The 24841-nt window shown below is 44.1% G+C and overlaps 2 protein-coding genes and 1 long non-coding RNA gene across 9 annotated transcripts; 1 reads left to right on the top strand and 2 right to left on the bottom strand.

The window, feature by feature from the left end:
- Positions 1 to 688: 688 nt before the first annotated feature.
- SDR39U1 (short chain dehydrogenase/reductase family 39U member 1) lies at positions 689 to 3845 on the bottom strand. Of its 7 annotated transcripts, none has more exons than XM_025047995.1 (6): positions 3660 to 3845; positions 3251 to 3353; positions 3079 to 3161; positions 2615 to 2739; positions 1725 to 1868; positions 689 to 1445 (listed from the first exon to the last, which is right to left on the bottom strand). In XM_025047995.1, the coding sequence occupies exons 1-6, from the start codon at positions 3839 to 3841 to the stop codon at positions 1033 to 1035; spliced, it is 1050 nt and encodes a 349-aa protein (XP_024903763.1). In that variant the 5' UTR covers positions 3842 to 3845; the 3' UTR covers positions 689 to 1032. The 7 variants fall into 7 exon arrangements, with proteins under 7 accessions (XP_024903763.1, XP_006913583.1, XP_024903767.1 ...); XM_006913521.3 differs by having other exon boundaries at positions 3247 to 3353; positions 3660 to 3752; XM_025047999.1 differs by lacking the exon at positions 3660 to 3845 and adding an exon at positions 3445 to 3516.
- Positions 3773 to 22533, top strand: LOC112481182. Its single transcript, XR_003046823.1, has 3 exons — positions 3773 to 3851; positions 20451 to 20573; positions 21791 to 22533. It is a non-coding gene; the product is annotated as an uncharacterized LOC112481182 (long non-coding RNA).
- On the bottom strand, positions 17637 to 20856 carry CMA1 (chymase 1). Its single transcript, XM_006913623.3, is given in 6 exon segments — positions 17637 to 17780; positions 18326 to 18544; positions 18546 to 18581; positions 18809 to 18944; positions 19666 to 19816; positions 20494 to 20856. Coding segments are annotated over 6 exon segments (843 nt in total). The 5' UTR covers positions 20651 to 20856.
- Positions 22534 to 24841: the final 2308 nt, after the last annotated feature.

Below are 24841 nucleotides of genomic sequence, written 5' to 3'. Positions count from 1 at the left end.
ACAATGACTCAAAGTCCCCTTGGAAGAAAGATTGGTTAGTGAGGCCTGATTGAGGGCTAGGGGAACTACTGGTCAATTTGTAGCAGATACCAGGGTAGATAAAAAGGGAGAAGGTCCTAGATGAACACTTGGGACTTTTTTTCCTAATAAGGTTAAATTTGTAGTTTTTGATATGTTCCTTGCCCCTTTCACTTTCAGTGATGGTGGGTGTGCAGTGGGCCAGAGATATCTTCTGTCCTTTTATGCTGAGAACCCTGGTTGACTGAAGTGGCCTCAATCAGATGAGAGGCAAGTCCTAAGCTACTTACAGATAGGGATGTTGGCTTTGTCCCTTGAACTGGGGCCAGCATATTGTTGCTTTATTAATTCACTGCCATTTGGTGATAGGCTGAATGCTGTCCTAGACTCGGCCCTCATTTCTTCCTCTGCTGGCATCTTAATGGTACCGTGTGAACAAGTATGCAAGGTGACCACAGAACCCATTGGAAATAGGTCATCACTTCTCTTGTCTAGTCTCTACCTTTATCATAACCTCATGCCCTGAATTTGTTACCAGCTCTTTTGGCAATGGAAGGACCAAGAAGGGAGATGTTGCCCATTATAACTTTCAAAACCCCATATAGAAGAAACAGTCAGCTTAGGGTGACATTCCTTGAAATAAATTCCAGGAGAATCTAGGCCAAAGAGATGAGTTGAAGCTATTGAGATAATTTATTGCCTAATTTAGAGCAACTACTACACAGGAAAAAGGAGAAAGGAGACAGAAACGGGACATGTAGGGGAACTGAACTTGCAAATTCTTTTATAAGGACTTGAATAGGTTAAGGGTCAAACTTGATGAGACGGCAATGTTTAAATGAGACAGTCAGTTAAATAAGGCGGAACAACAGAACGATGAGAAAGGATAGGGAGAGGAATCCCTAAGAACCAGACAGTTTTATGTCTCAAGTGGAGGAGTACCTGAGCCTATTCAGTCTAACTGGGAAGCCTCTGATGAGGGACAGGCCTTGGCCCTGCCATGACCCTCCCCACTTAGGCTATGACTTCCTTCAAGGCAGCCCCCAGCTCTGGGAAGGAATACTGGTAGCCAGCAGCCAATGTCCGTCGTGGGACCACTTTCTGGCCCTCCAGCAGCATGATGGCACGTTCTTGCCCAAAGACAGCTTGCACAATGGTGCTGGGTAGAGGGATGAAGGCTGGGCGGCCCAGGGCTGCACCCAAGGCTTTAGCAAACTCAGCATTTGTAGGGGTGGAGGCTGGAGCCACTCCATTCAGGATCCCCTGCACGTGGCTTGCTTCAAGGGCATGGGCCAAGATTCCCACCAGGTCCCGGATGTGAATCCAGGGTAAGAATTGGTGGCCTGAGCCGATGGGGCCCCCCAGGCCCAGGCGGAAGGGCAGCAGCATGTGACCAATGGCACCGCCCCCACGGCCCAGCACAATCCCTAGAGCAGGCAAGAAGGATGGTACTGGGAGGTCCCTCAGTCTCCAAGCAGTCCCACTGTTCTTCCCCATTATCCCTTACTGGCTCTTTCCCCATGCTGGCTTAGCTCTGTAGCAGTTCCGGGGTGTGGTTTTCTTTGGGACATCCCACCCTCCCATCTGCAGGTTGTAAGCTCAGCTTACAACCTCTCTCTGTAAGCTCAGCTCCCCTTATCATCCCACTCTCCCAGACGAGAGAAGACATTCCAACCCTGCTTGATACACAGGCCCCTGGTTCTTACCAGAGCGTACCACCACCTGGCGTGTAGAATCTCCAGGAAGCTTGGCTGCAGCTTCCCATTTGGTTACGAGGTTGGCGAAAAAGTCGAAATCCCCTCCTGGGCTGTCCTCGTCATACTCAGCAGTCAGGCTGGGCTGGTAGTAACCTGCAGGTAGAATAACACTCATGTGCCTTGGCTGTCCTTGGTCCTGACTGGTCCTTTGCAGTCAAGGGCCCTCTTGGCTTAACCCTCCTTGGCTCTTGGGATCTCTCTGTGGAAAACAGCTGTGGGTATTTTCCTCTTGAGCCCCATGAGCTGACCTGTTATGGCCTTGGAATAACTCTTTAGCTGCATGGTTAAGCTGAGAGGTTGATAGAATATAGTGGTTAAGAATAAAGATGTGGGTGGCAGGTAGAGTGAGTTTTAATATCGGCTCCACCATTTATTAATCATGACTTTAAGCAAGTTATATTAACTCTGTGCAGAATTTTTGCATCTTTAAAATGGGGCTTATACCTACCTCACAGAGTTCTTATGAGGATTAAGTACTGTAATATGTGTAAAACAATCAGTAGCTGGCATATATGCCAAAATTATTTGCAATTATTTGGTCCCAAAAGTGAAATATAAGAATCAGAAATTCCGTTCCTAAAGAATGGTGCTGTGAGAAGCAAGGGACTTGGGACAAGGTGGAATTTCTCCTGGTACTAGGGGAGCAGTGCCAATACCCCTTTTCTCTTAGGGTCCCAGTTTCTCAAAGTACACAAACGTCAGGAGAAACACGTGTGAATCAAGGGCCTAAGAAGAAGACCAGCACTCTGCACATGTATAGCTAGAAAGGCCTGAGGTACACCCTCAGGGTGTACTCCCTTTCCCTGGCTAATGTAAGGGGTTGGTGATTTGGGGCATACCTACGCCTGTGACTAACACCCAGGCCTGGGGGCGGGGTTGTGGGGCCTCCGTGATGGCTCTAGCCAGCATGCGGGTGGTCTCCAAACGGCTGCTGACAACCTCTTTTTGGAAGGTTTCATTCCACCTGCATGAGAAACAGGTGAAATAAGCTATTAAATATATACATACACATATCTCTTCTTCTCCCTTTCCCGGGGGCCTGTCCATATCCATTTCTAGTAAAATGTGTGGCTCTCCTGTAGAGGGACAAGGCATATCCTTTTGGGGCATCCTGAGTTATAAGTGAGGAGGAACCATCAACTGAGTGGGGTAGAAGGGAGGGTGGGCGTTGAGGAGCGGGCGGGATGAGTAATCCGGGAAATGGGTTTAGTTTTCGATCTGTCAGCTCCATTCTTCTTATCTCAGAGCCATTTCCTCTCCTGCCTCTGCTCTGAAGGATATTAGTTTTAGGGCCCAGACTGACCTTCGGAGAGGGTTGAGGATGTTCTCTCCCGCCAGGTTGACGACGGCATCGCAGCGGGGCAGCCCCAAGGTAGCGAGCTCATCCTGTCAGAGAAAGTACACAGTGCCCGCCTGGCCTTACGTGGTCAAACCAGGCCTTCCCCCACCAGCTTCCTGAGGGCGGCCATACCCAAGTGATCCGACTTGGTCCGGGCTTTCTGGAGACCAACGTCACTTCGTGGCCTCTGGCTTTCAGGAACTGGGTTAGGGCTGTCCCAATGAAGCCCGTTCCGCCACCTGACAGGAAAATACCAGGTGTTCATTTTCCCTGGGGGCGCCTTCAGTCCCCTCTTTGTGGCGCCCCTCTTCTGAAGCTATCTCATCTGACCTCAAAACTTCTCTTTCTTGCCCTCTCCGGGTGATGCACAAGAGACACAGGTCACATAGTTTAGGGAGATTCGGCTTCTCGGGTTAGGAGTCCAAAGCCAGGTTGCCTGTGCACAAGACAGTGCCCCCATCCCTCGCGGGCCACCCAGTCCTCAGTCTCTGGCTCAATATTTCTTTCAACCCGCACCCCCACCCATTCTCCCCTTGGGCCCTCACCCACAAGCACCCGCATGGCAATCAGGACCTAATGCGCCTGCGCGAGATTTAGAGGTCCACCCCCTCCCGCCCAAGCAACTACAACCGTTCAGGCCTGCGCCTTTCGGGAAGTGCGCTCCAATTGGGGGGCCGACAGGATTGAGGCTGGGCGTGGCCCTATCTGGCGACCCGGAAGAATTCATAAAAAAAGCGGTATGTATACGTATTTCATCGCGAGGCTTGGCTGGGGGTGGGGGGTGGCGGGAGAGAGAGTGAGAAAGAGAGAGAGAGAGAGAGTGTGTCGGGGTGTTGTGGGAGGAGGTATTGTGGGGCGGGGGGACGGGGACTGGGGAGAGATTGGGATGAGGCTCCAGGGAGGGGAGTAGGGGTGGCTGGCGGAGTAGACCCAGGGGCCGGGAAAGAAGGGGCTTAGAGAAGGCTTTAGTGTAGAAACACACCTAAAACCAGCAGCTTTTCAGACTCCCGAATTCTGGAGGTATATTCAGCTCGATGGGTCAGTAAATCAAAAAAATCCGTCCACTGGTACTATGGATTTCTTTTTCCCTCGCCTGCTTGTTTTTTTTTTCCTTCCTGTTCCGGTCCCTTCCTATCAGCATTTAAACATTCTAAAATTTCCCTCGTCTTAAAATAACTCTTTTCCAGCCCACTTTTTCCTCTGCTACTGTCCTCTATCTTCTGAAAAAAGTGGTGTCCATTTCCCAATTCACTTAGGTCGGCTCTGCCTTCATCATTCACTATTTTTCGCCAAGATCCAGTTTCCCGTGTGTCACCAAAACGCATGCCTATTTTTCATTTTTTTGAGCTCTGTATCCTTGGACACTTGCTGACTCTTCCCTCCCTTTGTAAATGCTCATCTCTTGGCCTCAGTGAAAGCCACTCTCTCCTCTGGGTTTTTCTCCTAGCCTTTCACAGTCTCTGTTGCTCGCTCCGCCTCCTCTAAGGTATTAGATTGTTGGTGTTCGTCAAAGCTGGGTCCCAAGACCTTCATCTCTTCCTGCTTCACTTTCTCCCAATCACCCACGTCAGCAAATTAAGTTACCAGTTTTTTAAAGACTTCCTAAATCTCCTGGGCAACTTGAATCTCTCCTCTGAGCTCGTGGCTCCTATAAAAATATTCCACTATTTGTCTGTTCTTGAATGTCTGAAACCTTGTTTTTACTTACTAAATATCGTCTAGTTCTATCTTTTTCTTTCTATCTCTGCCACCACCACTCTCCTAGCTATTATCTAAATTCTTGTCTAAATTTCAGCAGTAGTTTTCTAATAGGTTTTCCTGCTTCTGATTGTCTCCCCTTTCCAAATTGTTTTCACATATTGCAAGCTGAATGATCTCTTAAGAACATGTGGAAGGAACACTACGGTGGCCTATATATTCTAATAAAACTCCTATTGCAAAGTTTCTGGATATGCTGTATAAAATTTAACACATCTTCACTTAAATGCATTGCCAAGTTAGCTAGAAAATAAAGGAAATCTCCAGAGACTGAAAACAAAGTGTGCCTTGGGACTAAGGTTACTTCGTGGTTGTTTGTCAGTCTCAGTAACCTAGAGCCCTGGGTGACAAGAGTTGATGCCCGGGACCTAAGCAAGATTGGGACTGAGAAGCCTGCAGAAAGTCTTTGATGGGCTATGTCATCAGGGAAAAAGTGAACTTAAAAAAGCCCAGTTAGTATCAAAGAACATGACTAGGAAACCTGTTTCTATAGGCTTGGTTCTTAGCTAGGATTGATTGTAAAAAAAACCCACTTTTCTGATTTTTTTTGTGTATATCATCTTGCCCATATGAAGTTTTGGAGTTGAATTCATTGTTACCTGCTTGGTCTAGGAAGCCCTAAGCCAAGAATTTAAGTTAAGTGATCCAGATAGGAGCAAGCATAAATTCTCCCTAGGTTTCACAGGATCCCAAAAGATAAAATCCTACCAAGCATGAGTACATAATCCAAAATTGCAAAACACACAAGGAAACAAGCCACTCTGAGGAGGAGTCAGAAACAATATGCAGCAGTGTGTGACCAAAAAATTTCAGGTATTAAAATTATGAGATATAGAATATAAAACTACCAACTCTAAAATATTTAAAGGAGGAGGCACTAAAAACATGAAAAAGAGACAAGATACTATCAAATTCCAGCAGAATTGATAACCAATTTGAACTCCTAAAAATTTAAAATATAATGACTGAATTTAAAAATTCATTGAGTTTAAGCAGCAGAAAATAGATTTATTATTGGTTAAGAGAGGATTAACTAGATGTGAAGAAATTTCCCAGAATGCAGCACAGAGGAAGAGAGGTAGAAAATATGAAAGATGGTAGAAGACGAAGAAGATAAAGTGGGAGATTTCTGTTTGGCATCCCTAGAAGAGACAGAGAAGGGGACAGAAAATGTTTGAAGAGATAATAGCTGATTATTTTCCCAAATTAATGAAAGATAGGAATACTCAGATTCAGTAAGCAAAGTAAATCTCAAGTAGAATAAATAAAAAATCTATATTTAGCCATATAATAAAACTAAAAACAATGATAAAGAAGAGATATTAAAGCAGACACTGTGTTCCCTAGGGCACCAAGGAGCACTTGGATTGTCTTCTGGCAATAGCATGGAATTCGTGGGCCATGGTTAGTCTCCCCTCATATTCCTCTCTTGCTTATCTGCCACAGTCCTTACTGCCCAGGCACCTTGCTGCAATCTAGCTCTGTTAATTATATGTTGCTATTAACAAATTATCTCAAAACTTAGTGGACTGAAACAACAATATTTCTTATACGATTTCTGTGGGTTAGGAATCTGGAAGCAGCTTAGGTGGTTATGGCTCATGGTCCCTCATGAGGTCAAGATTACAGTTAGGACTGCAGTCATCTGAAGATTTGGAGAATCTTTTGCCAAGATGGCTCGCTCACATGGCTGTTGGTAGGGGACCTCATTCCTTGCTGGTTGTTGGTAGAAAACCTCAATTTCTTGCCATGCGGAACTCTTCATAGGGCTCCTTGAGTGTCCTTATGACATGGCAGCTGGCTTCCTTGGAGTGAGTGATCTAAGAAAGTGAGAATGAGGAGGAAGCCTTAATGCTCTTAATGACCAACCCAGTCTCAGAAGTTACATAGAGTCACTTTTACTATAACCTATTTGTTAGAGTGACTCACTAAGTCCAAGGGGAGGGGAATTTGGTTCTAACTTTTGAAGGGAGGAGTGTAAAAGAATTTGTGGACATATTTTAAAAACACTACAAGCTCTGTTGGCAATTATGGCTTCTCTGAGAAACTTCAGTCTGTTGACTATGCCTGGGAATTGTGGCACAGTCCTGCTATTTTCAGATACCCCTTCAGCTTCTCTGGGTTGAACAATAATCCCTACCTCCCTAGCTGGGTTCCTTCTCATAGAACACAGACAGCATTTATAATCTAGTTTTGTTCTTTCCAGATCTCTTTTAACTCTTCCCCCAAGCCCAGGAGATGCTGTATGATGGGCACCTGCTCTGATGTTATAGCCTATTTTTTCTTACTTCTCGATTATAGAATAGATTCTGTGCTCAGAATTTCAAGATCCATCTTGTTGGATCACTTAAATACTTTCTTATCTTAACAAAATCTTGCTCTTGCAAGTGAATCTCCTACTTTCCAAGCTATTATTTAGATATAGAATAAAAGAACTTTATTTTGAGATTCAAAGCTAAGGCTTGTCTAATTTTTCCTTTATACTGCAGAGAAAAGGAAGGGAGGCTGGTAGAGAGAGCAGGCTCTGCCCAAATGTACTCAGCTTCCCCTCAAATGCCTTAAAGCCTTTCTTCTACTGGGTTCTTGGAGGGGGTGGGTCAACTTCTTCCTCTTCAACCTCTCCTTTAACAGTTGAACTAGTTAAACTATTTGTAGCTCTCACAGTCCATCTGACACTTTAGCAGTTAAAACATTCCAATCTGAGCCAGACAATAAGACATGAGAAATTTCTGTCCACGCATCTGGGTGTAGAGGCAGGTGTAGCTGGTTTGCCCTTCAGGAAGTAAAGGGTCCTTCCTGAGTCTGCAGCAATTGCAAAGATTTCATTCATTGAAATGGGACTGTTGCCCCACAGCTGCTTCCTGATACAGTAAAATGGCTGAACACAGTCCATCTGGCTGGTCAGGCCATCATCGCTGGGCAGTTCAGGAAGCCAGGACTCTGGGAGGGATCCTAGCTCTCACCTTAGCATGGACTGATGCAGGGCAGGATGCAGAGTTTGCTGGTGACAGGAGCCTCTGCCCTTCCCCCATGCTACCTCTAACTGTGTGAATGCCCCATGCTTCATTTTGTTTGGGCAGATTTTTGTAACTTCTCTCAGGTTCTGAAATGTTACTTGCCAAATACTATGCACAGTATCATTTCACATGGTTTCTGATTCAAATGTGGTAGAACCCACCAACGAACCAACCAGAATCCTAATATGGAGACACAACAGATAAAGGTTCCTAGAACCCCCTGCCATTCCTTTTTAAGATAGTTTCCTCCAACCCTGGGGAACATTGCAATAAAAGCAATGTTCCCTGAGCTTTGCCCTCTGTGGAGATACCAGCTCTTGTCCTGGGGCCACACCTTCTCTTCTTTCTGCTCTGTGAAGACTTCTAGATGCCACCCTCTCCAATCAGACCCCTATCCAGACATCTATTCCCAGTAGGGCCTTACTCAGGAGTTGATACTTTCTCACCTCCAGCATCCGTCCCATTTTTTTCTGTTCTTGAGGGAGATAGAGAGAGAGAGATAGAAAGGCGGGAGAAGCGAGAGAGAGAGAGAGAGAGAGAGAGAGAGAGAGCGAGAGAGAGAGAGAGAGAGCGAGAGAGATGGATTTGAAGATGCAGCAGTTGCTGCCTTTGAAGAGAGAGAGAGACAGAGAGAGAGACAGAGAGAGAGACAGAGAGACAGAGAGATTGATTGATTAGTCTTTGATCAGGCTGAAGAGGAATGTTCAGCTTGAGCGGCTCTTTTTGCACCACCAGAGGCCTCACTAGCCCAGAAATTCCATTTCCTATCCACTCAACAGGAGAGCTGCAGGCTGCAGATGGTTGTCAGTGTTCTGGCTCTGGGCTGTAAAAATGGCCACCAGGAGGCTTTTCCTGGGTTCATTTTTCCCCTGGCCAACGGTGTAGCAAATAGATGCAGGAAAAGCCAAGTCAAGCTAGGTCAGAGAAATGGTTTTATTTCATTGCTGGGTCATGAATGATTAAACAGAGAATTTGCAACCCTTAGTGGCATATGAGCAGCTTATGAGTTCTTATCTGATCAGCAGAGACTTAATGGGAAGATGATCGATGTGACATAATTCCACAGTAAAAGAAGGATAGGTTAAGCAGATGAGAATGAAGTGGCCCTGTATGTGAGGAAGACATAAATAATCTTAAAGTAAAAACTCACATCATGTCTGTGGAGGGAAATAACATTCTCGTGCGATTTTCAGAATCACTTTCACATTTAATAAAGTGTTCACTGATTTTATGACACAGTATACTCTTAGAGGTTGCTTTAGAGGACAGATCATCGCCAAGTAAATGAAACTTATTTATTCATCGGCCTTCTAGAACTATTTGACATCCCTTTTGAGAATTCTTGAATGAGTGGATGAGGTTGTGAGAAGTAAAGTATAGTTTTATTACTCAAGGTTGAATGGATGAGAGAATGGAACATGAATATAAAAAAGTGGAGCCCTCGCTATTATGGATCACCTGACTTGTCCGAAGAGTAAAAAGTGAGGTTAGAGAAGCTGTTAATTTAATACGAACTATACTACTTGAGGAAACAAAGGGTGGAAAATGCCTTATTAGGGTGGAAATTAGAGGTGATGTTTTTACTTAAGATTTTGGGATGTAGAAATAAACTGCAACATAAACCAGGCCAGGTGTTAGCTGTAATTCCTTCAGTAATAGCAGTCACACCCAATTAAATCTAACATTCTTATGGAAGAAGGGAGATAACTGAGATAAAATAGGAAAATTAGTTATTAAAAAATTGAAAAATCGAATATTAAAAGGCAAGAACCCATAAGAACTCTGTAAATGAAGGGATAAAATTTCTAGATTAAGGCTTCTAGGCACTTAAAAGAAATTCTTCTCAGTGCTTAATCAGCATAATCAAAGAGGCGCTACAGGTAAAAATATGCCTTTTTAAAGTATAATAAAATTGGCTGGGTGAGTTAAAAAAGAAAAGTCACTGAATAGCAAGGTTTAGATGGAAAAGAGATAACCAAAAAACTTAGGGGGACTAAAAATCAACTTAACAAAAAACCCTAAACTTTTAATTGCAGTGTAACACTTATGTAACTCACTGAGTTATCATAGAGTGAATATATCCATGTAAGCACGACCCTAGCCAGGAACAGAATGTATCAGCCTTTCAGAAGCCCCCTATTGCCCAGCCGAAAGCCTCGTCTTCATTCCTTCTTCCTCCATCCTCACCAAAGGTAGTAACTACTATCTTGACTTTTAACACCATAGGTTAGTTTTGTCTGCTTCTGAACTCTATATTAATGGACTGACACAATAGGTCTTTTAAGTCTGGCTTTTTTTTTTTTTCTCTTCTCACATTATGCTTGTGAGATTCATTGATGTTATTGAATGTAACAGTGGTTAACTTTTATTGAGGGTAGTAGCCCATGTGGTGTTACCAAACCACCAATATGTTTATTCATTCTACTCTTGATGGACTTTCATGTTGTTTCCAAATATCAGATTGTTATGAGCGTTCTTGTTTATGCTTTATGATACAGATATTTCTTTTGGATGTATTCCTAGGAGTGGAATTCATAGGTCATAGGATATATGCATTTTTAGTTTCTCAAGGTGATTGAGTCAATTTATAGTCCCTCCTGCCATGTTTGAGAGTTCCTGTCACCCTCCTGGCCAATACTTGATATTATCAATTGTTTTTTAAAGCCATTCTGGTGAGTGTGTAGTAGTATTGTATTGTGGTTTTAATTTTATTTTTTCTTATCACTAATGAGGTTGGGTAGCCTTCATATGTTTATTAGCAATTTGGATATCTTATTTTGTGAATTTCCTATTGAAGTCTCTTGTCTGTGTTTTTATTGAGTTGTCTGATTTTTTTCTTATTGAGGGATAGGCATTATTTATAAATTCTGCATATGAACCTTTTGTTGGTATATGTGATATAAGGATCATCCTTCACTCTGTGGCTTGCCTTTTCACTCTTTAAAGAAGTCTCTTGATAACTAGAAGTCTTTCTTGTAGTCCAATTTATCAAATCATTTTTCCTTTAAGACAGTAGTTCTCAACTGGGGTGATTTTGCTCCCTAGGTAGGGTTATGAGATAACATACATGGTACCTAGTTAAGTACAAATACCAGATAAACAATAAAAAAAATTAATATAAGTTTTCCAGGTAATATTTGGGACATACTTAGACCATTTTTGTTGTTGTTGTTTATCTGAGAGTCAAATTCTGTTTTTTCCTTTAATTCTGGCAGTCATTCTCCCAGGGAACATTTGGCAATGTCTTAGAGACATTTTTGGTTGTCATAACTAGGATGGTGGTGGTTGTGCTCCTGGCATCTAGTGGGTAGAGGCCAGGGATGCTGTTAAATATCCTACAATGCCCAGGACAGTCTTCCACAACAAAAGTTTATCAGGCTCAAAATGTCAGTAGTGCAAGGTTGAGAAACTTGCTTTATGGTTAGTGATTTTTCTGTGCCTTCAAGAAATCTTTCTAAACCCCAAAGTAATAATGATACTTTCCTGTCACATCACCTAGAATTTTTATTGTTTTACTTCTCATGTGTGAATCACCTGGAATTGATTTTTGTATTCGTGAGCTAGGGGTCAAATTTCATCTTTCTCCATGGATAGTCACTTGGCCCAGCAATGTGTACTGAGATGACTGTTCTTTCCCACTGCTTTATAGTTCTTTTTTCACCATAAACCAAGTGTCCATGGACGAATGTGTCTGTTTCTGGACTCTATTACCTTTCATTGTTCTAACTGATTGCCTTTGTATCAACATCACATTGTACTAATTATAGCAGTTTTAAATAAATCCTGAAGTCTGAGAGTAGCTTAGATTGGATTCCACCGGAAACAGATCTTGATACGAAGGTTTGAGTGTAAGTAGTTTATCTGTGATGTGATTTCTGGAAGCATCAACAGAGAAGTGGAGAAGTGAAGCAGAGAAAGGAAGAAGGAAAGAGAATACAGGGCGTGTTAATGAGCAGATTGCCACTGTGGGTAAGTGGAACTTCAGCTCACCTGAGACTCTTGGGAGATGGTGATAGACATGTCTCAGAGTTGTCCCACCACAACAATATTACCAAGCAGTTCCCATCCTTCATGGGTTGAAGCCAGTTTAGGGAGCATTTCTGGTCTGCCGTGTACACTGGCTGAGCATGCTCCTACAACTGGAGAAAGCTCTTAGGGAGAGAGTTGTGGATGATTGGAGTAAGAAACCTTCTGGAGAGGCTCACTTCAGTGAGCCGTGATGGAATATGGACAGGACACTAACAGTATCAGCTACCCTCCTCCCTCTGAAATGATCTGATCCACTCATGCCCTGCAGTCAGTTAATTTCATCTGGTTGCTGATTCTTCAAGGTAGTGGTCATTTCCGATTATAACAACAACAAAAACAACAAGAACAAAACAACAACAATAACAACAACAAAGTATGTATATATACATAGATATAGATATATAGATATATAGAGAAGCTGGCAGGCTGGAGTTCAGGTAGGAGTAATGCTGCAGTCTTGAATCTGAATTCCATAGGGCAACAGGCTGGAAACTCAGGCAGGGTTACTATGTTGCAGTCTTGATAATTTCTTCTGTTTCAGGAAACCTCAGTCTTTGCTCTTAAGGCCTTCAACTGATTGGATGAGGCCTACTTGCATTATGGAGGTTTACTCAAAGTCTACCAATTTAAATGTTAATCATATTTAAAAAACGCCTTTATAGAGACAGCTACAATCCCTATTGTTGCAATTGGTCCTGGGGTCATTATTAGAAGTTATCTTTCTCCTCTAGCATCTATTCTACCTTCCTGCTCTACCCCTTGGCAAGCATGCCTGCTGCTTTAGGTTGCTGTCCTATTAGGTTGCAAAGATATGACATGCAAAACAGCAGTAGCAATTGGGCTATAGTTTATGGTAGTCCACTGTCAGCTGTCATGGTAGATCTGGCTTTCCAGGGCACCATTCCTACATGCTTTACGTCTTTGAGGGTGCCACTAAACTAAGCCATTTCACCTAGGATGTTGCATTGTTTCTGAGTTACCATTTTGGCTAGAGGTGGGGAGGCAGCTACACAGGCTTTTCTACCAAAATGGACCTTTCTTTAGAAATCAGAGAATCATTATGAGAGTCTGTCAGCTTCTGAATACTGTATGTACATTCCAAGTATGCACGCAGGGACCAGGAAATTGACAACAGGATGGGGGTCAAGGACTCAAATGACCCACTGTGAGATGGATGTAGGCAAAGACTCTGTCACTTGGCATCTGCTAAGTCTCAACTCTAACAGATGGGCCACTATTGCATTTTGGGCCCCCAAGTATTAGTAGCCACTCATATCCCGTACACAAAAGCCCCCCAAAGTGCTGGGTATTTTGTAGGTTCCTTTGGCAAATGATTAGAATAATATTTCCTGAAGGTTAGAGCAAGTGTAGTGAGAAGACCTGAGGTAAGCAGTTCTCTCAGATGCAGACGAGGCAGTGAGGGAGTAGAGAAACTGCTGGACAAAGAGGGCAAAACACAAGGCAGAAGAGATGTCAAACACTTTGTTCTCCCAAAGCTGTTGGATGAACTTTGATTAGTGTCACCCTATATTTCCTGGCATGGGAGTGGGTACTCCCTCTGTGATGGAATGGTGGGAGTGTTAGGAGTTAGTTGTTACTGAGTGGTCAAAAGATGTTTTTCTGGCTCCAGGCCCCTTGGTGGCCTCTGTCACCTAGGTCAAGAATTCTGCCTCTTGAGGGGTTTACCTTAAAAAAGTAGCCCTTCTTGCCTCCCATGTAGAAGTCAATCACAATAATAGCCTTCTTGGCACTGTTACCTCTCCTGTACTGAAAACTATGTTAGCAAAGGCTGAGACTATATAAGCCTCAGTGATATGACCTTTTCCTTTTCCTTCTGTCCTTGAAGAGGAAGAGTTGAGGATCCTGCTGTGAATAGAATGGTATGTGACTTTAGGACTTTGAAATAAAGACATGAGAGGAAGAACAGGCCATAGGATTCTACGGACGGTTCTCTGGGGGGTTGAATGTAGGCAGATCCACCCTCTATCCTGTTCTGGGGCCCTGTTCTGAGCTGCTTAAAAGCCCCCACATCTTCTGGCTTTCAGTGGGTATTGGCCAGAGAAGCACTGTGGGAGTTGTGGAGCAAGGGAAGAGTGGAATGGTGGAATTTATTCACACAATCCCTCTGTGACAGACCACGGGTTGCTTGTGAGTCCTTCCTCTATCATAGCCCATAGATGCTGTGTCATGCAGCTACAGGTAGAGTTAGTGGAAGCAGAACCTCAACCCTTTTTCTGGGTTCTAGTGACCACTCCTTCACCAGGCCCCTTCATGACGAAGGGACAGTGGTGGCTTCTCACTCTTGCCAGCTCTGGGGTGTGTCACTACTCCCTATTGGTTTCTTGTAACCCTGTCCCCTTTGCAAACAAATGCTCCACTGAACTTACCTAAATTCTCCTATGTGATTGTGCCATCTCTTGCTGCTGGGACCTGACAGACAGACTCTTTGAGGATAAATGCCCAGAGAACAGGTTGACAAGATTGCTTCACAGTCTGGAGGCGGGGGTGATAATGGAAAACTTGCAGTTGGTCGTGCTGCACTTTTGAGAGCCAGCAGGTGCAGCAAAGATAAGATCACGTGTGAGATGAAAATCAGAAGATTTTCATCAGGAAAAGCATCATGAAAACGAGCAAAGATATTAGCTCCTTGGCTACCCCTGCCTAATGATGAAAATATTGATGAGGAAATGAACCCAAAGTAATGCAGCCAACTCCTCTTCTGGGGAGCCATGGTGTTTGATTTGGTGCCCTCAAGCAATGTAACAAAGCCAAACCAAAAAACTCCAAGTACTCAAACTCTCCAAATAACTTGAAAGTACTGAAAGATTGGGTAAGGACAAAAGCCTTTCATCATTTAACAAAAAACATAGACTTAGAAAATAATGACTTTAACCACAAATCATATAATCTGGGCACAAATCAGAGATGTTAGCTTCTACTACATCTCTCTCTGATGTAGGGGGACTGAGATGGGGTATGCAGTCACAGTGAGAAGAGGAAAATTCCAGAGTCTTCCTAGGGAAAAGAATCCTGCCTTAGAGCCCTCATAATGAAACAGATCCCTCCCCTTGTGTTACATGCACAACTCTGTCTTGGCACATAGTCAGCACTCAGACAATGTGGTTTGATTTGAGCAGTGTTAGCTTCTTTCTCTTTCTTTAGCTTAGGGGACTCAGCTAGGTCAGTGGGTGTACTGGGCAGGCCTGGGATGTGCCCTTCCAATGGATTGGGTGAAGCCTCTGGTGCTGAGGGATGAACGTCACGCAAGTCCTTGCTTCTGGTGAATAATACCAGCCAGATGGGAGCAAGCAATAGGCAACAACCCTACAACCTCAGAATCAAATCTCTACCACTGGATGCCCATATCTTTCCTGACTATTGGCCCACATGGAGCTTGTTTGATGGGGTCACTGCCATGGGCTGAATCAGGGCATTAGGCCGTGAGTGGCAGGGCTTGGCAGTGTCCAGTTTGGGGGTCTCCTTATAGCGGCTTCCATGAGTGGTTCCCCCAGCCCAGGGTCTGAAGGGTCATGGGTTTCTCCCGTACTTTCTGTCCTAGGGATCTGGATCCTATGTGCTCTGGTTCCACAGCCTTCTGGGAAAGTCTTTCTGTTTTATGTGCTCTCTGGTTTTTTTCCCTGTGCATACATAAAATATATATTTACAAAATTGAGATTCTGCTATATGGAGATTATTTTTAAATTTCATTTTGTTATTCGTTTCAAGTATACAGTACATTGGTTAGACATTTATATAGTTTATAAAACTATCCCCCTAATTGCTTCTTCTCTCCTCTGGCTCTCCACCTAGCCATTACATTAATGCTAACTACATTCCCTATGCCATACTCCCCATCCCTGTGACCATCTATCAACTACTAATTTATACTTCTTTAATCCTTCACCTCTTTCTCCCAGTCCCTCAACTCCCCTCCCATCTTGCCATCACCAGATGGTCCTTTATATTTGTGAGACTGTTTTTGATTAGCTTTTTTTTGTTCTTTAGGTTCCACATATAAGTGAAATCCTATGGTATTTATCTTTCTCTGACTAATTTCACTCAGCATAATAACCTCTAGGTCCATCCATATTGTTGCAAATGGTAGGATTTCATTTTTTTTTATAACTGAGTAATATTGAATTGCGTATATGAACAATAACCTCTTTATCCAGTCATCTGTTGATGGACATTTAGGTTGCTTCCATATCTTGGCTATTATAAATTTTGCTTCCATGAACATAGCGATGCATAGATCTTTACAAATTATTGTTTTGGTTTTCTTTGGATAAATACCCAGAAGTGCAACTGCTGGGTCAAAAGGTAGATGATTTTTAATTTTTTGAGAAACCTCCAGACTGTTTTCCATAGTGGCTGTACCAATTTGCAATCCCACCAACAGGGTATGAGGGTTCCCTTTTCTCCATATCTACGCCAACACTTTTTGTTTTAAAAAGCATTACATTATTTGGAATTTTCGCACACCATTAAATGTTTTTGAAAATGAACTTTGAGTTCAAAATATTCAATCAGATGAATTTATTATTAAACTTTATTCCATGGCTAGGATTTCAGTCTTTTTATTATTAAAAATGCTGAGGTTAAAATCTTTATTCATGAATCTTTGTGCATATCTCTGATTATTTCTCAAAGACAGCTTCCTAGAAAGAGTTCACTTGATGGAAGGGATTCACCATACCCTCAGAAGCGAGGAGTGCTATCAGCTGCAGGCTCTTGTTGTGTCTGTCCCTGTCCTGCCCTGTTTTCGCTCCTTCAGCCAGTCTCTCAACTGGCAAGTGTTTGTGCTGAGCAGGCTCTAGGCTTTCAACTTCCTGCTGGTTTGGGTGCAGCTCTTTGTGGCGAGGGGTGTTGCTGTGCAGAACTTGTAATGCAATCCTCCTTTTATCTGCTCCAGCTATCTGTTTTGCAGCAATGAGTGAGAGGAAATCTGCCTCTCAGATTAAAGCTCCACATATGGTAGATCTTTTCTTATCTTGGTCGACTGGGAGGAGGGCCCTGTGTGGTACCAACTGCCTTTTCTGTATCCTGTATAACCCTTTTCTGTATCTATATAACCCTCGGCCCTCAACTAAGGGTGATTCTTGCCCCACCTGGAGGACATCTAGCAATTCCTGGAGATGTTTTTGGTTGTCACACCTTGGTGGTGGAGAGAGGATGTTGCTACTGACATCAGCTGGGGAGAGGTCAGGGATGCTATAAACATTGTACATCTTGTTTGCACTTCAAAATGTTTTTAGTGATTCTGAATATTACTAAATATAAATCTGAATTGGTATAGGGTTGATAATTAAGGCAAGGTGTAATTTCTTAAACAAGTTGGAAATATGGATTCTGCCTCTCCGGGGAATCCCTTTCTCTTCTTTCTTTCCTTATTTTTTCTTCATTATTCCCCGCTCCGCCCCCGCCCCCCACCTCTATCTGTCACACACACCCATAGAACTACCTCTTTCAAAGCTTATAGGCTGCCTGGGCTGGGCATCAGTTTGCTATGTGCTAGGAGAAGAGAGCAGACGAGAGAGGAGACACACACTGCTGTCTGGAACCTCAGTCTTTATTGAGGTTTACTGAGAGTTTTGTGACCTGGAGAAAACTTTTTGAAGTCCAGGGATGTGGCAGGAACCAACCAGAGACAGCTCCAGAGCGCATGACACAGAGAACCTACTCAGGTCCAGATTCATATTTCCTTTTCAGGCTCTGGGGTTAGTTCTCCTTCAGAACCTCATTGATCCAGGACCGGTAGTGGGAGATCCGGGTGAAGACAACAGGGAGTTTTACATCCTTCCGTCCATAGAAGACAATGCCATGGGCCACTCCAACACACAGAAGAGGGCCCCCTGAGTCTCCCTGTGTGTGTGTAGGAGTGGGGGTGGAGAGAGAGAGAGAGAGAGAGAGAGAGACAGAGACAGAGAGAGAGACAGAGAGAGAGAGACAGAGACAGAGACAGAGAGGGACAGAGAGAGAGAGACAAAGAGACAGAGACAGAGAGAGAGATAGAGAGAGAGAGAGACAGAGAGAGAATGAGAATGAACAGAAGGTGAGCCAGGGAAATCATTCACTCATGCTTGTGGGTCCCAACTCTGAATCAAAGTCTGACCTAGGGTCAGACCCAGGAGTCCTGGCTCCTCATGGGGTTATACATCTTAGTCTGATGCCTCTTCTTCCTTTCCTTCTTGTTACCCCTTGTATCCTATTTAGCAGACTGAGAGGGATGGTCAGAGACTGCACAGGGCTAAGGGAGAATAGATCCTCAGAAGGACAATTCCAGTTTCCTCAGTCCTATGACTTCAAACCCTGGCATTGCCTGACAATTTTCTGACCCCATCCTCTTTTAAGAGATGTCTGGACCCTGAAGAGTGATTTGTGGAGAAGAACCCTAGTCTAAGGATTACCTTAGATGCAGATTTTGTTTTCCTAGGATTGCCCATACACAGCTGGAGATTGTGGTCAAACATTTTGAAGTGTCTGCAGGCCTTGGGATCCATGAGTCTCAGCTTCACCTCTTGCAGAGTGTCGGAGCCTGATTTGTCCATTTCTGTTATTCCCCAGCCAGCCACCTGGCACATTCTCCTAGGTAGGATGAAGTTGAATTGTGATGGAAGGGGGAGTGTCTCCAACAGCCAGGGTCCGGTTGGCTTTCTCCTTCAACTGTGAATGGAATGAGGAGTTATCAGTGCTAGAAATGGATTATGATGCAGTTGGAGGCAGTCAGGGAGGGACAGCACAAATCGCTTCACATTAGAGCAATGTCCAGAGGGGTGAGTTGGAGGTGGGTACAGTCCAGAGGCAGGTTGGGGAAATTTCAGGGCAATGGGGATCTGAATGAAAAGCCTTAGAGAACAGGTAGTGAAGAGGGGGAAGAAAGATGTTGTCACCTTTAGTAACATGATGTCATGATGAGTAAGAGTGTAATCGAATTTTGGATGAGGGAATTGTTTTATGACCTCAAGCTTCTGCCATGTGTCTTCTTTCTCTGTAATGTTGTGGGCCCCAAGGGTGACAATTATAGACCTGTTGTGAGGGAGAAGGAAGGTCAAGGAGAAACAGTGACAGCTTGGGGTTTCTCCTGCGATGTGCCATTCTGAGAAAAGTGGACTGGAGTCTCTCACTAGGTCACAGGACCCTACCCACTCCCCTTTTCTTGGGCCTCTGTGGCATTTGGGGGGGCTTAGATTTTACTCAAGGAAGTTTTCCCAAGGAACAGAGATAATTTCAAAGACCCTTGGAAACAGCTAGGGACTGAGCAAACCATGGAGGACCCAGGGGACAGGGTTAGCAGTTTCTAATTCAGGGAGCCCTATGTGAGGGCCAGCTCTCTGGAGCAAGAGATATCAGAGAGAAGGGGAAGTGATGGGGTCTCAGGTGGACTCTATTCTCTGCCTCCCATGGAAAGGACAGGTTCAGGATCCTGAGGACTAAAGGCCAGTGTTCTTGAATAGGGCATAAAGGAAAGGACCTAGAGAACTGGATGGGGCTCTGGAGAGTGAGTCATGCATCTTGTGTTGTATTTGGGGAGAGGGATCTACTTATAGAGGAGGGATGCTTGGATGGAGCCTCCTGTTCTTCTGTAGGATTCAATTATGGGAACAATTTCATTAAGCCCAAGTCTTGCTTCTCCTTAAGGTGACCCAGGCCCAGAAGCCCCTACTCAGGCCCCCCTGCATTTGTGTCCTGGTTGCTACCCTGGATATTTACCTCCCATTTGGAGACAAACAGGACCCTGTTGTCTCACCTTCCCTCACAGTGAGCGGCTGTCAGCACAGAGTTCTGTCTTATCAGGAAACCTCCACAACTCTTCAGGTTATTCTGGGAAGTGACAACATCCAGGTGGGCCATGTAAGGTCGGGAGTGAGGCTTGCACTCTGGGCCCCTGATGATCTCCCCTGGAACAGACAACCTTAGGGCATCAGCAGTCTCTTCAGAGAACTCACGAGCTGGGTTAAAGTTGAGAGAGGCTTCTCTTGAATCACATCCTCATCCTATATTCTGCCATCTTCTCTCAGGTGTCCCTATTATTTGCTTTCTCTAGCCACGACATCCCCTATAAATTCTCATCCCTTCTTTCAGGCACAATAGCCAACTGGCCTCAGATGACATTCAGGTATTTTTTACCTCAGATTTCCCCTACTCCCCTTCTGCCCCTGCCTCAACCCTCCTCTGTCACCATGCAAGACAAGCTCTCCAGGTTCCTGGCTTGACTTTCTCCAGAGCCCATGGACTGTGTCCCAAAACAGCCAAAATATAAGGTAATGTGTAGCCCAAAGCTCGGAAGATGAAGAGGACATAGGATTTTATGTACATGCACACACATATTGGAGGAGATACCCCTTTTTCTCCCAACTCCTCTGGGCTTCTTCCCAATCAGTATGGGGTTCCTTATTTCTGGGAACTCCCATAGGCTGCAGAGAATGGGTGGGCACATCCCCAGTGGAAACTTCATGCTGGACTCTTGAGAGAAGAGAGAGAGATACTGTGCTCCTGTTTAAGAGTCAGCTATATTGACTCACTTTGTTTTAGGAGCTGATCCTGCAGCTTCCAGAATAAGGACCCTGAGACTCACCGGCTTCAGCTCTGGAGCACAGGAGAAAGAACAGCAGCGGGAGAGGAAGACCTGTCTTTTGATGAATAGTTCTCCCAGAGGTGCTCTTTGTTTTGCTAGAGGTGAAGTTGAGGCCTGAACTCTGAAGTCCTGGCTTGCAGGATGAACTCTCCACCATGGTGCCTTGTCTGGAGCTGGGGGTGGAGGGGATCACATCTATTCCAGTTAGGGCAGTTTGTTAAAGGCCTATCAGGAACATGAGTGGGGGAGATTTGTTACGCTGAGCATTCACTGAGCATATGCTCCTTTATGGCTATAGACCACAGGAGGAAATGCACATACACATATATGTGTGAGTATGTGAGCACAAACATACATGCATACAAGTGACTCAAAAGTTTGAAGAAACAATGTCTATCCTTATGAGATACAGTGTTCTCTGTTAGTTTCCATTCCATTTCATTCCATTCCATCCCATTCCATTCCATTCCATGTTAAAATGTGAGCAGCAACCCACTTAAGAGCAGGCACAAATCAAGAGCCCTTTCTGCTCTACCACCAAAAGGAGGCTGAGACCTGCCAATGGGGATGTAGATGTGGAAGGATGGTTTCTCTTGGGGTGCTGAGGTTTCCTGCTCTCACGTTAGGAATCAAGCTCGTTTTGCTGAGGTAGAGTACGTACACACGGTTGTCAGTATCTGAGGTTCCCTTCCCCCCCATAATAACCTTGGGAAATACCATTACTGTCACTTTACAAATGGACAGTTGAGACTCAGACACATTAATGTGACCAAGATCACACAACTCATAACTATCACAATTGGGTTTCAAGCAAATATCTGTTGTTTCCCCCAGACTTGGAGAAGCAGGGAGACCAGGGAAGAGTAGGGGTGACACGGTGGAGTGTCCTTTCTCTGGGGGATTTATAAGGCATTTAGTTTGGAGATGGGGAAGCACAGGGAACAGATACCTTCCTCAAACCATTCTACCATGCCCTTAGTTTCAGCTTAGGCTTGTAAATGGGGTGACTCATTCATTAATATATATTGGCTGGATCCTCTGCTGCCTTCAGCTCTTATCCTCTCTGAATAGAACGTTTACACATATTCCTAATGTCTGAGGAGCCTTGCGCTAATTCTTTCACTCTCTAGAGTTGCCAGTTTAAAATACAGAATGCCCAGTTAAATTTGTGTTTCGGATGAACAACAAGTCGTTTTTTAATATAAGCATATTCCAATACTGAATGAGACATATTAAAATAAATCGTCTATCTGAAATTCAAATTTAACTGGGAGTTCTGTCTTTTTATTTGCTAAAGCTGGCAACCATACTCTGCATTCTACCATCAGCAGAATAGAGGAGAATCTACAGCTGGAGAAGGCCTGTCCTGTAGCCCTGCACCAGTTGGACCAAAAAGCAGAGGTGTAAACAAATGAAGGACATCCGTTTTCACTCATATAATGAGAAGCGAAGAGGTAGGTAGTCCAGGGCAAGGATGATAGTCCCACAACATCATTAAGGTTCACATCCACCAAGTCTCAAGATTTATTTCACTTGCACTGGCCGAAGGCAAGAGGATGGAATAGAGACAGCTCCAGCTCCAGTCAGGTGACCAATTTCAGAAATGAGGACTGAGCTATCTGCTTATATTTCCTTCCTTGCTCTGTGATGTGTGTATTTGCATATTTTAACAGATTTCCTGTTTCTCTCTTTTCTGCCTTCTGCTATTTTATATGTGGTATGTTGTTGGTGGTGAAGTTTACAGTTTAGTCTACAGTTTATAAAATACCTGTTTGGGAATGTGACTAACTTAGAGGTGGAATGGGCATCACCGAGACATCCCATTCTCGGAGTCGAAAGCAGTAACAGATGAGATTGGGTTATTTCAGTTCCGGGGAGAGTTAAGCCTCATCTTCCTTTTACAAAAGATAGTGGGCAGCCAAATGATGGATTGTAGTGGACATTTGCCATGTACGTGGCAGATCCTTGGTGTCTTTTGAGTGCCCGTGTTAAGGGAATGCCCATTTCTTATGACTCTTGCCTTCCTAAGGTAGAGTTCACAGTCTTCCTCTCCCGGATTCTCTTGCATTAAGGGCCATGTGACCGAGACTTGGCCAATCACATGAACGAGTATAAAATTTGATTTAGAAGAGATGACTTGAGGGAGTAGACATCATGTGGAATTAATATTTCTGGTGAGAGTGAGGAGCAGAGGGATCTGGCTTTTGTGGGAGGAATTAGTTTTTGTTCAGGTGGTGCCTACAGTGCCCGAGCCAAGGCGACAGGCAGTGAAATCTTTGCTGAACGGTCCAATGCTGTAGTTCAGACATTGTTTCTGGCGAGGTCGCTCCTGGATCGGATGCTGTGGCATGGTGGCAAACAGATGTCGACTCTGTATGAAGAAGAATTTGCCAATAATCAGGTTGTTACGACATGAATGTGTGGTCAGGGGAGGTGATTTCCCCGTTGCTGGAGATATTTGAAGCAGAGGTTGGATGGAGTCTCGTTTAGGATTCACATTTAGCGGGAAAGAAAGAATTGAGCTTGATGTGAAGGCACTGACATTTTAATGATGGCAGTGATTCATTCCTTAGCCGCTATAATGCAGAGGGATCATCCCTTCTCTGAGTTCCTGAAACATTTATTACCTGTGCCATTATTCACTTTGACATTTGAGGCATGCAACTGGGCTTTGCAGTTAGATGGGGTAAGCTTAAATCCCGCTACTGCCACTTTACTATCTGTCTGACTTAGGACAGTTTCTTAAGTTCTCAGCTTTAGTTACTGCATCTATAAAATATGAAGAGTGATGTGAAACAGGGTTTCTGGAGAATTAAATATGGTGCTAAATGTTAAATGCCACATGGCTGGTCCTTAATAAATGTTGATTTTATTCCTTTAATCATGTTATACCTTGTGCTGCCATATAACCATTTGATGGGTGAATGATGGATGTGTCCTCGTCGAGGCTATGCATTTGTTTGTGCAAGGAATATTATACTTTCTCTAAATTCCCCTAAAATATTATAGATCAATTTACAAGCTTCAGTTATTCTCTGCTTCGGACAGCATCTTGTTTCCATTTATTTAACTTTAGGCTGCCAGGTTGTTTCTTTGTTTTGTGAGTAATAGCTATGTTTTTTTTTGATTGAGCATGTGCATAAAAGTTGTCTTAACCTTCAAGTTTCCATGTAGAGATACAACATGTCTAAACTTTTATAAATGTTGAAGGGATAAGGGACAACTGATGGCACGGGCTTGTGCCATTTTGTATCAGATTGAGACAGCAGTGCAGTGGAGCAAGAACAGTACATCCTTTATGGCAGTGGTCCCCAACCTTTTTTGCACCAGGGACCAGTGCTCCTATAAGAATCTAATGCCTGATGATCTGAGGTGGAGCTGAGGCGGTGATGCTAGCGTTGGGGAGTGGCTGCAAATACAGATAAAACTTCGCTTGCTCGCCCGCTGCTCACCTCCTGCTGTGCAGCCTGGTTCTTAATAGGCCATGGACCAGTACCGGTCCATGGCCTGGGGGTTGGGGACCTCTGCTTTATGGTATAGGCCATATTTTTCTGACGCAGCCTAGAGGGCAGTCTGCGCTTCCTCTTGCAACAAGCTCTGCCTATTTCTGATAGTTGATGTTTCCAAATGACCAAGTTTTTCCAAATTTAAAGTCTAAATTTAACAGCTCCTAGTTTACATCCGACATCTGTAATTTGCAAAGATATAAGCCAATTTATTTTACTATACTCTTTTCTGATCTCCTAACACAATAGTTCCTTTTTGAACTACTGTACTGTGCACAGTTCTTTCAGTGGACAGGGTATCCAGAGAAATGGTGAATGGAGAGGTCCTGGTTGATGCCCCAAGTTTTGAATTGGGGGTAAGATTCCTCATAGCTATGTGTCCTGATTTGTGTCCTGGGCTTTTAAGCAAGAAACCCCACTCCCGCAAATCTTGCTCTTTTGGATTTCTTTCTGATATTTCTAGTTTCCATTTAGCATTCTTGCAATAAGCCAGTATTAGAGAAGGGGAAGTTCTAGGATGCCCCTTCTCATGAGTTTAGGCAAAGTCCTTTCACATGGACAGTTTCTTCCAAAAACCCTGTGATGCTACCACTCCCCTTGTCTCTCTCAGCGTCAGTGAGGCTGGCCTCGTCCTTGGGCCGTCCTCTTCTGCACCTCGGAGTTAACATTGTAGCCATGATGATCTCATCTTTTCTGGATGGGCTGCCGGAGAGACAGATGAGACAACAACTGTTATTTCCATTTCAGGGCTTCACATGATGCCTGTTTAGTGTGTGGTTGTTGTCAGTGGTGGAGTTAGTGCTTGTGGGCTCAGCTCTGCTCCTCACAGTCTTCATTCCTGC

Source organism: Pteropus alecto, unplaced genomic scaffold, assembly GCF_000325575.1.
Source record: "Pteropus alecto unplaced genomic scaffold, ASM32557v1 scaffold335, whole genome shotgun sequence".
Lineage (NCBI taxonomy): Eukaryota > Metazoa > Chordata > Mammalia > Chiroptera > Pteropodidae > Pteropus > Pteropus alecto.
The sequence above is the reverse complement of the archived record's forward strand: the minus strand, read 5'-3'. Positions and strand labels throughout refer to the sequence as shown.